The sequence below is a fragment of the Somniosus microcephalus genome, chromosome 11 (assembly GCF_052327205.1).
Source record: "Somniosus microcephalus isolate GS21.2 chromosome 11, FLI_Smic_1.0, whole genome shotgun sequence".
NCBI classification, from domain to species: domain Eukaryota; kingdom Metazoa; phylum Chordata; class Chondrichthyes; order Squaliformes; family Somniosidae; genus Somniosus; species Somniosus microcephalus.
Genome location: NC_140997.1, coordinates 134,265,665 through 134,280,178, shown reverse-complemented (window position 1 = coordinate 134,280,178; position 14,514 = coordinate 134,265,665). Strand labels below are relative to the sequence as shown.

The 14,514-nt window shown below is 48.9% G+C and overlaps 1 protein-coding gene across 1 annotated transcript in view; it reads right to left on the bottom strand.

Moving 5' to 3' along the window:
* dnah1 (dynein, axonemal, heavy chain 1) overlaps window positions 1-14,514 on the bottom strand; it is a 971,783-nt gene that overhangs the window by 925,224 nt on the left and 32,045 nt on the right. The window contains exon 6 of the mRNA XM_085999976.1: window positions 597-729. Coding sequence (XP_085856102.1) covers window positions 597-729 — 133 coding nt within the window. The remainder of the gene's footprint in view (window positions 1-596; window positions 730-14,514) is intronic.

The following is a 14,514-nucleotide window of genomic DNA, read 5'->3' as shown; positions in this document are numbered from 1 at the left end:
AATAGTGTGTGCACTCACCCAGCAGATTCATAGAAAAACAATACACAGTATTGGGCTTGGAGCTAACATCAGCACGACAGCAGTTTATCATTGTATCCTACTATCTCCTACTTTGGCTGAGTATCCAATTTTTATTACATCTCTGTGCCATCTACAGATATATCAGGGTAGATCTTGACTTTGTGTGATGGTATTAAATGAGTGATAGCGAAACACAAGCCCATTTTACATCTCTCCCAATGACTCTTCCATTAATTTCAATGGAAATAAAAATCGGGAGATATAAAATGGGCTGCCGATTCACTATCACCCATTTTACACTATTGCACGGTAGTCAAAATCTACCCCAACAGGTACTGCAGGTAAATATTGCATTTAAAATGGATTTTACCATGGACAGATCCTGACATAAGAGTTTTCAATGCATTTAGAAATAGACTGTTGTGACCCTCTCAGCAATTTTAACATATAATAGATATAATTGTGCATTATGAAGATTGTCACTAGCAAAAGAAGTGCATAGCTTACAACAATAACAAGAATGACATTCAAAATCACAGTATTAGTTCCAATGCAATATTCTTGGTATACTGTACCATGTCCTAACTTGTCGTCTTTGGGTAGAAGAGCTTTCCCTGGGACAGGTTTCCGAATATCAGATCCTTCCTCATAGCCAAGTTGTAACCATTCTTCTGGTGTCCGACTTTCAAATTCTTCATCATCAAATACCTACAGCACATCAAGAGTAAATCACAGTCATCTATGTACACTTAAAGGATGACAGTGATATTTATTTGGGTACTTTTCCTTCCTTGACCCTGATAGCATTGTATGACAGAAGACCATGAGCTAATGTGACTACCTTCAGTTTGGAAGAAAGTTTTCAACCAAGTAAATGGGTAGCACTAATCATAACTTAAAGATTTTGGAGCCAATTTTCCTGCCCATCAACCACCCCACCCCACCCCCTCACCAGCCCGCTCCTCCCACTCCTTCCCCTGGCCTGGTGCTTGACAGACAGCATACCTTAAGTGTGCTGGTGTGGCGGAGCCACCGAGAGACTCAGGGCAATTAGTAATCATCCCTTTAACTACCGTGTAGTGCAGCTGTGGACTGCACCTTTAAACTGTATGTACTTTCTTGCATTTCCGCGTGATGACATCATGACGCCGATCACGTGACCACCAGTTGGCGCGGAGAACGTGATGACGTCATGACGTCAGCTTCCAGTACTTTGCAGCAGTCTTTGAGGTGCTGGGAGGCTGCACAGACCTGTGTACATCTTCTCCTGTAGTGTTGCCAGTTAAGTTGTTTGTTTAATAAACTTTGTTACTTTGTTTCACTGAGTCGAACTTCATTATTCGGATTGGTGACCCCGATCTCGGACAACTTTCGTTGAGATATTTATAATGAATACGAACGCCGTCGCCCTTAAATTGCTGCAGTTCTGGGAACAGCAACCAGCAGCATGGTTTTTCCAGGCAGAAGCCCAGTTCGCACTCCGGGAGATTACAGTGGATTCGACCCATTATTATTACGTGGTCTCCGCTCTCGACAGCGCCACAGCCTCGCGGGTCGTTAGCCTCCTTGGCAATCCACCGGCAGAGGGCAAGTATGAAGCTCTAAAAACTCGTTTGCTACAGATATTTGGTTTAAGTAAGTCGGAGCATGCACACAGGCTTATTGCTATGCCCGGCCTTGGGGACTCAAAATCATCGGAATTGATGAGCCAGATGCTCACTGTTGTGTATGTACCTTTAAGAGAATAACTGGTCTCAGGCTGCAGTACCGGCAGTGACCACCCCTATATAAAAGGCGCTAGTGAGCCTCTGTAGTTTCAGTTTCCCGATTGACTTCATTCAGTAAAGACTTGTTTTGTGCAACTCCTGCTGTCCGTGTCTCAATCATTCACAGACATAATACTGGCGACGAGCAGATACGAACTTACCTACAGTCTGCACCACCTCCTGGGATCCATTCCTGCAGCGAAGTGAGCAGAGGTCGAGGCCAGAAGGAAGAAAGAAGCAGTAGAAACGGGCGTCGACCGTGGGCATCCGCCCCTGTGTTAGCGGAGTTGAAGATTGCTGGAGAAGCTGTCGAAAGTGGGGCCTGGTTCCTGTCGACGGTGCTTCAGCTAATCGGGCTGGTGCCAGGTAGTACACTGATCCTTCCTGGGCTGCGGCGGTCGCGAACTCGAACGGGTGGCTTGCAACGGGGCCGAGCAGCGTTGTCGGGAAGAGGAGAGAGAGAGGGTGGAGCACACAGGGCGCGGCCGGTGCTACGAAGCCGGGCTGCGTATAGACCCGAGAAGAGGGAGGCAAGAGTCCCACAGGGTTGTTCCACGACGGGAAAATAATAAAAAAAAGAAATATTAAACGCGCAGGAAACCGCGAGGAGCTGCAGGTTGCAACGGAAACCGCGGAAAGCAGCGCTAGCAACAGCGGGAAAGAAGGCAAAGCGCGGGAGGCGCCATCTTAATCAGCGGGGAAGAAGGCAAAGCGCGGGAGGCGCCATTTTGTTAAATCGGGGAAGAAGGCAAAGCGCGGGAGGCGCCATTTTAGATTTTCAAGATGCCGAAGACTGGCTGTATCACTGCCTTTGATAATACAATAGAGGACAGGACCACGTATGTGGAAAGAGTCGAGGTATATTGCGAGGCAAATTAAATAGCCGATGAGAAAAAGGCATCGGTATTGCTAAACTTAATGGGCGCTAGAACATACGGCCTATTGCAGGACCTGATTACTCCAGCCAAACCGAAGGCGAAGAGTTTTAACGAAATTGTTGCTGTCCTACAGGAACACCTAAACCCTGCACCGCTGTTGATAGCAGAAAGATTTAAATTCCACAGGAGAACTCAGCATAAAGATGAGAGCAATGCTGAGTACCTTATGGAACTACGCAAGCTATCAAAGCACTGCCAGTACGGAGCAGGACTGGCAGATACCCTACAGGACAAATTTGTCTGTGGACTCCTGAGTGAAGGAACACAGAAGAAGTTACTGTCAGAGAAAGAGCTGACGCTAGATAAGGCTTTCAGCGTGGCAGTATCGGACGAAGCAGCAGCCAGGGGAGCTGCGGAAATTCAACAAAAGCCACAGGAATACGGCACCCACGAAATGACACAGGGATTTGCAAAATGTTATCGCTGCGGCAGAACTAACCATGACCAGAAGGACTGCTGATCCAAGGATAAAATATGCAGGCAATGCGGAAAGATGGGACACATTGCACGAGTTTGCAGGTCTGGGAAGAAGACCAGCGACAACAAAAAGGCTACTAAGGAACCGTACAAGAAAGTACAAAAGATGACGGACAGTAGTTCCGAAGACCAGATGAGCGATAGTGAATCCGGGAACAGGAGACTAAGCTGTCTCAAACTTCACAATGTAATCGCAAAAGAGGATCACCGAACCATTTGGGTCACCCTCACGATAGCAGGGTCCCAAGTTAAAATGGAATTGGATACAGGATCAGCGCTAACCGTCATGAATCGACGAGACTACGAGTGGCTATTCTCACACATACCCTTGAGAGAGACATCCATCGTCTTGACGACGTATACGGGGCAAAAAGTATACCCCAGAGGAAAAATAAGGGTGCCTGTCGAATACAACGGCAAGAAAATACGGAAATTGTATCTCTACATACTGCAAAATGGTGGACCACCGCTATTGGGACGTGAATGGATCAGGAAGATAAGCTTAGATTGGCACTCCATTCATGCAATGACGGTGGACGGTAAAAAAGATGAAGACGTCACTCCTGAACGATTGTCAACAATCTTAGCTAACGCCAAAGAGGTATTTCAACAAGAACTGGGCACTCTTAAAGGCGTAACCGCCTCGATAAAAATAGAAGAGAATGCAATTCCCAAGTTTTTCAAAGCAAGACCGGTACCATATGCAATTCGCCCAGCCGTCGAGGCAGAGCTGGAGAATCTGGAGAAGGCAGGCGTGTTGTCTAAGGTCGACTGGAGCGAGTGGGCGACACCCATCGTTCCTGTCATGAAGAAAACGTTAAGCAATAAGTCTGAGGAGCCAAGGAAGGTTCGCATCTGTGGGGATTTCAAGGTGACGGTGAACCCAGTCCTTCACACAGTACAATATCCTCTTCCAAGGATAGAAGACATCTTCGCCTCACTGTCTGGAGGGAAGCGTTTTACAAAAATTGACCTAGCACAAGCATATTTGCAGATGGAGGTTGAAGAATCCTCTAGGAAGTATCTCACAATAAACATTCACAAAGGTCTTTACCAGTATCATCGATTGGTATTCGGAGTAGCATCGGCTCCGGCGATATGGCAAAGAGCGATGGAACAAGTCCTGCAAGGGATTCCGGGGACTCAGTGTTACTTGGACGACATCCTTGTGACAGGTGAAGATGACAGTGAACACCTTAACAACCTGGAACAGGTGCTCACTAGACTACGGGAACATGGGCTGCGAGCCAACCGCCCCAAGTGTGAGTTTTTTAAGAAACAGATATCGTATTGTGGCCACGTGATTGATGAAGAGGGGTTACATAAGTCCCCTGACAAAATTGAAGCGGTTGTTAAGGCCCCAGCGCCTGAAAATGTGTCGCACTGAGGTCATTCCTCGGATTGGTGAATTACTACCATAAGTTATTGCTGAATTTGTCGACAATTCTGCACCCACTGAACGCCCTGCTACGAAGGGGAGTAGCATGGAAATGGAGCAATGACTGTAAGCGGGCCTTTCAGAAGAGTAAGGACTTAATCACTTCAAGAGAAGTATTGGCTCACTACAACCCAGCACTGCCGATCAGACTGGCGTGTGATACGTCTCCCTACTGCATTGGGGCGGTACTGTCACATAAATTCCTTGATGGTTTAGAGAGGCAGATAGCTTTTGCGTCACGCTCGTTAACTTCTGCCGAGCGTAACTACGCCCAGATTGACAGAGAGGCCCTCAGCCTAGTGTGGGGGGTGAAGAAGTTCAATCACTACCTGCACGGTCAAAAATGTACTCTACTAACCGATCATCAACCTCTTGTCTCCATTTTCAACCCTCAGAAGGGCGTACCGATAATGACAGCGCAACGGCTGCAGCGGTGGTCCCTTTTCCTAGGGGCACACCAATATGACATCGAGTACAAAGGAACTAAACAGCATGGGAATGCTGATGGATTGTCACGCCTACCGTTGCCGACGGTGAAAGAAGACCTTGCAGTGGATCCAATGGAGTTATTCCACTCGACCATAGTCGAATGTCTCCCTGTGACGAATGCAAACATAGAAAAGGAAACACGGAATGACCTGACACTATCACGGGTCTATGATTTAACGGTGAAGGGATGGCCAGCACATGGCGAACCACTGCTGCCAGCATTCTCGCCGAGAAGAGAACAGCTGTCAGTGTGCAGAGGAACCTTGATGTGTGGATCCAGAGTAGTAATTCCACCTAAGTTGACGGATAGAGTGCTCAATGAGCTTCATGAGGGTCATCTGGGTGGGGTAAAAATGAAGAACTTAGCCAGAGCGTTTGTGTGGTGGCCGGGAATCGATAGAGAAATCGAAGAGATGACCAAGAGCTGTGCAGGATGCCAGAAGGTCCAAAACGCCCCACCACAAGCTCCTCTACATCCATGGGAGTGGCCCTCATCTCCATGGCAAAGGGTGCACATTGATTTTGCTGGTCCCTTCATGGACTCGATGTTTTTAATTGCGGTGGATGCACAAAGTGGCCAGAGGTAATAAAAATGTCCTCAACCACCACGGAAAAAACTATCACAGTTTTACGAACCATATTCGCCAGGAATGGGCTGCCTGAACAGATTTGCTCTGACAATGGACCACAGTTTGTGTCTGAAGAGTTCCGGAGGTTCTTAAAGAACAATGGTGTTAAGCATTACACATCTGCCTTATATCATCCAGCCACTAATGGATTGGCCGAGAGGTTTGTTCAAACATTCAAGAAGGCTATCAAGGCAATGTGTAATGAAGATATACCCCTACAACACAAGGTGGATAACTTCTTGTTTGCCAACCGGAATGCGACACATGCGGTTACCAACCAAACTCCAGCCATGATGTTCTTCAATCGAAGACTACGATGCCGCTTGGATTTGGTTAAGCCAAACGTCAGAAGAGATGTGGAGAACAGGCAGTTTCAGAATATGAATGAAAGGCCGACCAGGAGTTTTAAGATAGGTCAACCAGTTTTGGCCCGGGACTACCGCACTGAGAAATGGCAGCCAGGAACTATTTGTACACGGCAAGGACCTCTCATGTATACCGTGGACGTTGGAGAGAGCATTGTAAGACGCCATGCTGACCAGATTCTAGAGTCACTGGAAAACGTCAACTCCACACCACGATCTGATACACCTGGCAATGAAATCGACGTACCAATTGCAGCTACCGCAGAATTGGTGATATTGGAAGCAGATGAACCAAACAACGACATTAATCCCGACTCAACCTTGCCAGAAGAACCTGATACCCCAAAGAGGCGTTATCCAGACAGAATCAGGAAGCCTCCTCAAAGACTGAACTTATAATTGCTTAAACTTAACCAATGTATCTAGCAACCGTAATTGTGATTGTAATTAGTTATCATTTAGTTGTTAAATGAATGTTATGTACTGTTTATCTAAAAGGGGAGGAATTGTGTATGTACCTTTAAGAGAATAACTGGTCTCAGACTGTAGTACCGGCAGTGACCACCCCTATATAAAAGGCGCTAGTGAGCCTCTGTAGTTTCAGTTTCCCGATTGACTTCATTCAGTAAAGACTTGTTTTGTTCAACTCCTGCTGTCCGTGTCTCAATCATTCACGGATATAATACTCACGCCTTTGGGTTCGGAGCCTCAATGTTTTTTGTTTCGAGAACTCTTCCTCTGCCAGCTACCTGAACCAGTTCAGGCAGCCTTGGCCAGTTCTGCGATTACGGACTGTGCCGAGCTCGCTGCGGAGGCAGACAAGATTTTTACAGTCACACAGCAGAGTTGTGCAGCCACGAGGCGCCTTTCCCCTATGCGAGCGAAGTCCAGCCCTCCTTCAGCAGGCTGGTGTATGTACCACGCCCGTTTTGGCGCCAAGGCTCGACGCTGCCGTCCTCCCTGCAGTTTCACTGAAAAAAAATCTCCAGCAGGCCCGCGAGCTACGATGAGTACGACAGGGTCTGAAAAACACACCCAGTTCACCATGGCAGTCGGTTCAGCGGGAAAACTCCTCTACATTACGGATTCCATGACAGGGTGACGATTCCTGTGTGACACTGGTTCTCAGTGCAGTATTTTGCCAGTTTCAAAGCTGGATCTGCAATCCGGCGGTCACGGTCCTTCCCTCGAGGCAGCCAATGGAGCGGCCATTCACTCATTCGGTAAACGGACAGTTAATTTAACTCTCGGAGGTCAGCGTTTTGTGTGGGAGTTTATAATGACTAAAGTATCACAGGCCATCCTGGGGGCTGATTTTCTCTGTGCCAATGGCTTTCTGGTCGATGTTCGACATTGTCGACTCATTAATGCGTCCACTTTCCACGTGGTGCCTTGCCACCGCAGCACCGCTGTCTCCTGGTCGGTCGCCTGTGCGGTTCCATCGCAGGAAGGGTTTATGCGCCTACTCGGCGAGTTCCCGGAGCTCACCAGGCCTACATTTTCGGCAGCAGTCGCGAGGCACGGTGTGGCGCATCACATCACCACGACGGGATCGCCTGTTTACGCTCGGGCACGAAGATTGGAACCCGGAAAGCTTGCAGCTGCAAAGGCGGAGTTTCAGACCATGGAGCGCCTTGGGATTGTCCGACGCCCCGATAGTCCTTGGTCCTCCCCACTACACATTGTACCTAAACCAGGTGGCGGATGGAGGCCTTGCGGGGATTACAGACGCCTTAACGAAGCCACTATGCCGGATAGGTATCCAATACCGCATATACAAGATTTTTCAGCCCATCTGGCGGGCAACTCAGTATTTTCCAAAGTAGATCTCGTCCGTGGATATCACCAAGTTCCTGTGCACCCTCAAGACGTCCCCAAAACAGCGGTCATCACACCATTTGGCCTTTTTGAGTTCCTCCGAATGTCGTTCGGGTTGAAAAATGCGGCTCAGGCCTTTCAGCGACTCATGGACTCTGTGTTACGGGACCTTCCCTTCATTTTCATTTACTTGGATGACATTCTCATCGCTAGTAAGGATACGAAGGAGCATATGGCCCATTTGCGTACACTCTTTGCCCGTCTCAGCCAACAATGGCCTCATCATAAACCTAGCCAAATGCCAGTTTGGGTTAACCAGCATTGACTTTCTGGGGCATAGGATTACCTCAGAAGGCGCTGTCCCACTGGCCACCAAGGTAGAGGTGGTTATGGCATTCCCGCGGCCTCACACACTCAAATCTCTTCAGGAGTTCCTGGGGATGGTAAATTTTTATCATCGTTTTGTCCCCAAGGCAGCCCAGTTGATGCAGCCGCTGTACGGAGCACTCAAAGGGAAGTCGGGCAAAGATGTTATCATTTGGACACTGCAGATGGACCAGGCGTTCCTTGACACCAAGGCGGCGTTGGCAGACGCAACTATGCTTGCACACCCACTCCCAGGCGTGACCATCGCCCTTACTACCGATGCCTCCGATTACGCCATTGGGGCGGTTCAAGAACAATGGGTCGACGGGACTTGGCAGCCGTTGGCTTTTTTTAGCCACCAACTGCGCAAGAACGAGCGAAAATATAGCACTTTTGACAGGGAGTTGCTGGCCCTGTTTTTGGCCATCCGGCATTTCCGTTTTCTCCTAGAAGGGCGCGCATTCACTGCGTTCGTGGACCATAAGCCGCTCACTTTCGCAATGGCCAAAACGGCGGAGCCGTGGTCAGCTCGGCAACAGCGCCACCTTACATTTATATCTGAATTTACGACGGATTTACGACATGTGTCCGGCAAAGATAATCTCATGGCTGATTGCCTTTCACGTGCCCCAGTCCAGGCAGTTCACCTGGGAATTGATTTCGTCGGGTTGGCGGAAGATGAACTGGCAGATCCCGAAGTTCAGGCGTATCGGACTACGCCTTCTAGTTTGCAGGTAGCCGATGTTATGTTCCAATCAGCAGGAACCACGCTCTTGTGTGACACATCCATGGGAGTGCCTCGGCCCATTGTGCCAGTTGAATGGCGTAAGAAGATTTTTCAGGCTATACACGGCTTATCACACCCGGGGATGTGAGCTTCACAACGGCTCATGTCCCGCAAATTTGTTTGGAAGGGAATGCATTCGGACGTTCAGGACTGGACAAACAATTGCGTGGACTGTCAAAAATCAAAGGTCCATCGTCATGTTAAGGCTCCAGTGGCCATCTTCCCGGTGCCAGAATGCCGTTTCGATCACGTACATGTGGACTTAGTGGGTCCCCTCCCCGCTTCGCGGGGTTTCATGCATCTCCTGACAATAGTGGGCCGCACTACCAGGTGGCCAGAGGCGATTCCCTTGGTTGCTACCACTGCAGCGGACGTATCCAGGGCGTTTATTTCGTCGTGGGTGGCCCAGTTTGGGGTGCCATCTGACATCTCCTCTGACCGAGGTCCACAATGCACGTCAGAGTTGTGGAACGCAGTTGCACAGGGCTTGGGTACCAAGCTGCACCGTACCACCGCTTACCATCCGCAAGCGAACGGTCTATGCGAGAGGTTTCATCGGTCTCTCAAGGTGTCCCTCCGTGCCAGCTTGCATGGTCCCAACTGGGTGGACAGACTCCCCTGGGTGATGCTAGGCCTCCGCACAGCCCCCAAGAATGATCTCCAGGCTTCATCGGCTGAGTTAGTCTACGGTCAAGCACTTCGAGTACCAGGGGACTTCCTCCCTCCACATACAGAACTGTGGTCGCCTGCTCAGCAACTCCTTCAGCATCACGAGATGGCAAAGAATTTCCTGCCTATTCCAACCTCGCATCACAGCCTACAGAGGCTTCATGTTCCGGCAGAACTTATGAGTTCCGATTACGTTTTTATTCGGCAGGACGCTCATAGAGATACACTCAGACCACCTTATGCTGAACCGTTTCGTGTCATCTCATCGGGAGAAAAAATTTTCACGGTTGAAGTGGGAGGCAAGTCCGATACCATCTCTATCGACCGACTTAAACCAGCCCATCTAGATCGGAGTGAACCAGTTGTTGCCGCCCAGCCACCTCACCGTGGACGACCATCGTTGACTGCCAGACCAGTTATGCAACAGCCTGCTTCTGCCTCATCCTGGCCCACACCTTCTGCTACTGTTTCCTCCACCCCAGATGCGCCGCTTCAGACACAGCCAAGCACTGGCTCGTCTCCCAACGTTCCACTGCCTGAAGTTCGTAGTCGTTCGGGCAGGATCATCAAACCTCCTGTTCATTTGACACTGTCTGTTAAAGAGAATTCTGGGGGGGCGCCTGTGGCGGAGCCACCGAGAGACTCAGGACAATTAGTAATCATCCCTTTAACTACCGTGTAGTGCAGCTGTGGACTGCACCTTTAAACTGTATGTACTTTCTTGCATTTCCGCGTGATGACATCATGACGCCGATCACGTGACCACCAGTTGGCGCAGAGAACGTGATGACGTCATGACGTCAGATTCCAGTACTTTGCAGCAGTCTTTGAGGTGCTGGGAGGCTGCACAGACCTGTGTACATCTTCTCCTGTAGTGTTACCAGTTGTTTGTTTAATAAACTTTGTTATTTTGTTTCACTGAGTCGAACTTCATTATTCGGATAGGAACCTCCGTTCCTACACTGGGCTTGTCTGGGCTGAAATACAGCTGAAGTTAATGTCCTGGCCCATTAACATTACCGTTGCCAGGTTGCACTGGGAGGAAAATGGAACACAGCTGCAGGCTTGGCTTCTGGCCTCAGAGTATTCTGGCTGCTGGAATAAGAGCTAAGTAAAAAGAATCCCACGTACCTTGGGGTTCCTTGTTGGCTTTCTGCCAAGCTCCCTCAAGTCTTTTGAGGAAGGCTTCAGCACAAGCCAACATCCCAGACTCCTCCATTACCATCCCTGGGTATGTCCTGCCCCACCGGCAGAATAGATCACCAGAGGTGGCGGCACAGTGGTATACAATTGCGAGGGGGTGGCCCTGGGAGTCCTCAACATTGACTCTGGACCCCGTGAAATCTCATGGTATCAGGTCAAACATGGGCAAGGAAATCTGCTGATTATCACCTACCACCCTCCATCAGTGGATAAATCAGTACTCCTCCATGTTGAACACCACTTGGAAGAGCACTGAGGGTAGCAAGGGCACAGAATGTACTCTGGGTGGAGGGCTTCAATATCCATCACCAAGAGTGGCTCGGTAGCACCACTAAAGACCAAGCTGGCTGAGTCTTGAAGGACATAGCTGCCAGACTAGGCTTGCAGCAGATGGTGAAAGAGCCAACATGAAGGAAAAACCTATTTGACCTCATCCTCACTATCTACCTGTCACAGATTCATCTGTCCATGACTGTATTGGTAGCAGTGACCACCGCACAGTCCTTGTGGGCACGAAGTCCTGTCTTCACACTGAGGACGCCTTCCATTGTGTTGTGTGGCACTACCACCGTGCTAAATGGGATAGATTCATAACAGATCTAGCAGCTCAAAACTAGGCATCCATGAGGCACTGTGGGACATTAGCAGCAGCAGAATTGAGTTCCACCACAATCTGTAATCTCATGGCCCAGCATATACCTCACTCTATATTACCATTAAGCCAGGTGACCAACCCCGGTTCAATGAAGAGTGCAGAAGAGCATGCCTACATGGTGAAGCTACAACACAGGACTATATGCATGCTAAACAGCGGAAGCAGCATGGTATGGATAGAGCTAAGCAATCCCATAATCAATGGATCAGATCAAAGGTCTGCAGTCCTGCCACATCCAGTCGTGAATGGTGGTGGACAATTGAACAACTAACAGGAGGGGGAGGCTCCATGAACATTCCCGTCCTCAATGATGATGTGAGTGCAAAGACAAGGCTGAAGCGTTCTCAACCATCTTCAGCCAGAAGTGCCGAGTGGATGATCCATATCGCCCTCATCCAGAAATCTCCACCATCACAGAAGCCAGTCTTCAGCCAATTTTATTCACTCCACATGATATCAAGAAACAGCTGAGCTCACTGGATGCAGCAAAGGCTATGGGCCCCAACAACATCCTGGCTGTAGAGCTGAAGACTTGTGCTCCAGAACTAGCTATGCCTCTAGCCAGCCTGAGCCAGTACAGCTACAACACTGGCATCTGCCCGACAAATTGCAAAATTGCTCAAGTATGACCTGCCCACAAAAAACAGGACAAATTCAATCCAGCCAATTACCACCCCATCAGTCTACTTTCAATCATCAGCAAAGTGATGGAAGGTTTCGTCGACAGTGCTATCAAGCGGCACCTACTCACCAATAACCTGCTCACTGACGTCCAGTTTGGGTTCCACCAGGACCACTCAGCTCCAGACCTCATTACAGCCTTGATCCAAACATGGACAAAAGAGCTGAATTCCAGAGGTGAGGTGCGAGTGACTGCCCTTGATATCAAGGCAGCATTTGACTGAGTGTGGCACCAAGGAGTCCTAGTAAAACTGAAGTCAATGGGGATCAGGGGGGAAACACCCCACTGGCTGGAGTCATACCTAGCGCAAAGGAAGATGGTTGTGGTTGTTGGAGGCCAATCATCTCAGCCTCAGGACATTGCTGCAGGGGATCCTCAAGGCTGTGTCCTAGGCCCAACTGTCTTCAGCTGCTTCATCAATAACTTTCCCTCCATCATAAGGTCGGAAGTGAGGATGTTCACTGATGATTCCACAATTCCTCAGATAATGAATTAATCTGTGCCCGCATGCAGCAAGACCTGGACAACATCCAGGCTTGGGCTGATAAGTGGCAAGCAGCATTCGCACCACACAAGTGCCAGGCAATGACCATCTCCAACAAAGGAATCTAACCACCTCCCCTTGACATTCAACAGCATTACCATCATCAAATCCCCCACCAACAATATCCTGGGGGGTCACCATTGACCAGAAACCTAACTGGACCAGCCACATAAATACTGTGGCTATAAGAGCAGGTCAGAGGCTCGGTATTCTGTGGCAAGTGACTCATCTCCTGACTCCCCAAAGCCTTTCCACCACCTACAAGGCACAAGTCAGGAGTGTGATGGAATACTCTCCACTTGCCTGGATGAGTGCAGCTCCAACAACAATCAAGAAGTTCAAAACCATCCAGGACAAAGCAGCCCTCCATCGGCACTCCATCCACCACCTTAAACATTCGTTCCCTCCACCACCAGCGCAATGTGGCTGCAGTGTGTACCATCTACAAGATGCATTGCAGCAACTCGCCAAGACTTCTTCACCTGCACCTCCCAAACCCACGACCTCTACCACCTAGAAGGACAAGGGCAGCAGGCGCATGGGAACACCACCACTTCCAAGTTCATACCATCCTGACTTGGAAATATATCGACGTTCCTTCATCGTTGCTGGGTCAAAAACATGGAACTCCCTACCTAAAAGCACTGTGGCTGTACCTTCACCACACAGACTGCAGCAGTTCAAGGCTGCGGCTCACCACCACCTTCTCAAGGGAAATTAGGGATGGACAATAAATGCTGGCCTTGCCAGTGATGCCCACATCCCATGAATGAATAAGTTTTAAAAAAGCCCTACTTTTTGCCAGCTTTTTGGTGCACCCCTGCACTCTGGAAATTGAAGAAGGCAGCCAGAAATAGGGGCAAAAGTCAGGAAAATTGGCCCCTTTAACCTTTTTGTCTCCATTTTGTTTCCTTTCAGGTGTTATTAGTCCCCCATCCAGCACAGGTAACCAAACTAAAAGGCTGGGCAAACTACTTGCTCCCAGGACCATGCCAATGCTACTTTTCAACTAGCAACTAGGCGACACAAAAAGAGTAGTTCGACTAGCATCATGATTTTTCCTCCCTCACTTGAAATCGGTAATCTCTGTTCAACAAATGCTCTGTCCAACCCACTTGAGGTCAAGGACTCAATGTGCGTGTGTAATGAAATCTGTTTGTTCTTGCCTGTATTCGTTTTGCACTCATGTATATTACCCTCCCCCACACGGTGTATAGTTTCACTTCCTCTTTCCTGACTAACCTGTATGACTCATTCCTGCAAGCCAGTCAGTGTGTTGAGATGTTAGCTCTGATCTTAGTGATTAAAAGCCAACTTGTTTAAGCCTATAACTTCTAGTTTTGTGGTTATTGAAGGCGCATCAATTTTAATCACTAAAGAATACTAGGATGGATCGACTCCTAAAACCAGAGCGTCTGGACTTGGATCCACATTCTGCTGAAGCATCAAATCAATTTGGACACTGGCTCAAATGCTTCGAACTCTTCGCGAGGGCCTCATCCGCTAGCGAGGTAGATAAACTGAGTCTACTGACTACTCGCGTTAATCATCGGATTTATTCGTTCATCCGGGACGCCACCTCTTACACGGAGGCCATCACTATCCTGAAGGCCCAATACCAGAGGCCAGTAAACGAAGTGTACGCCAGACATCTGCTGGCTACACGC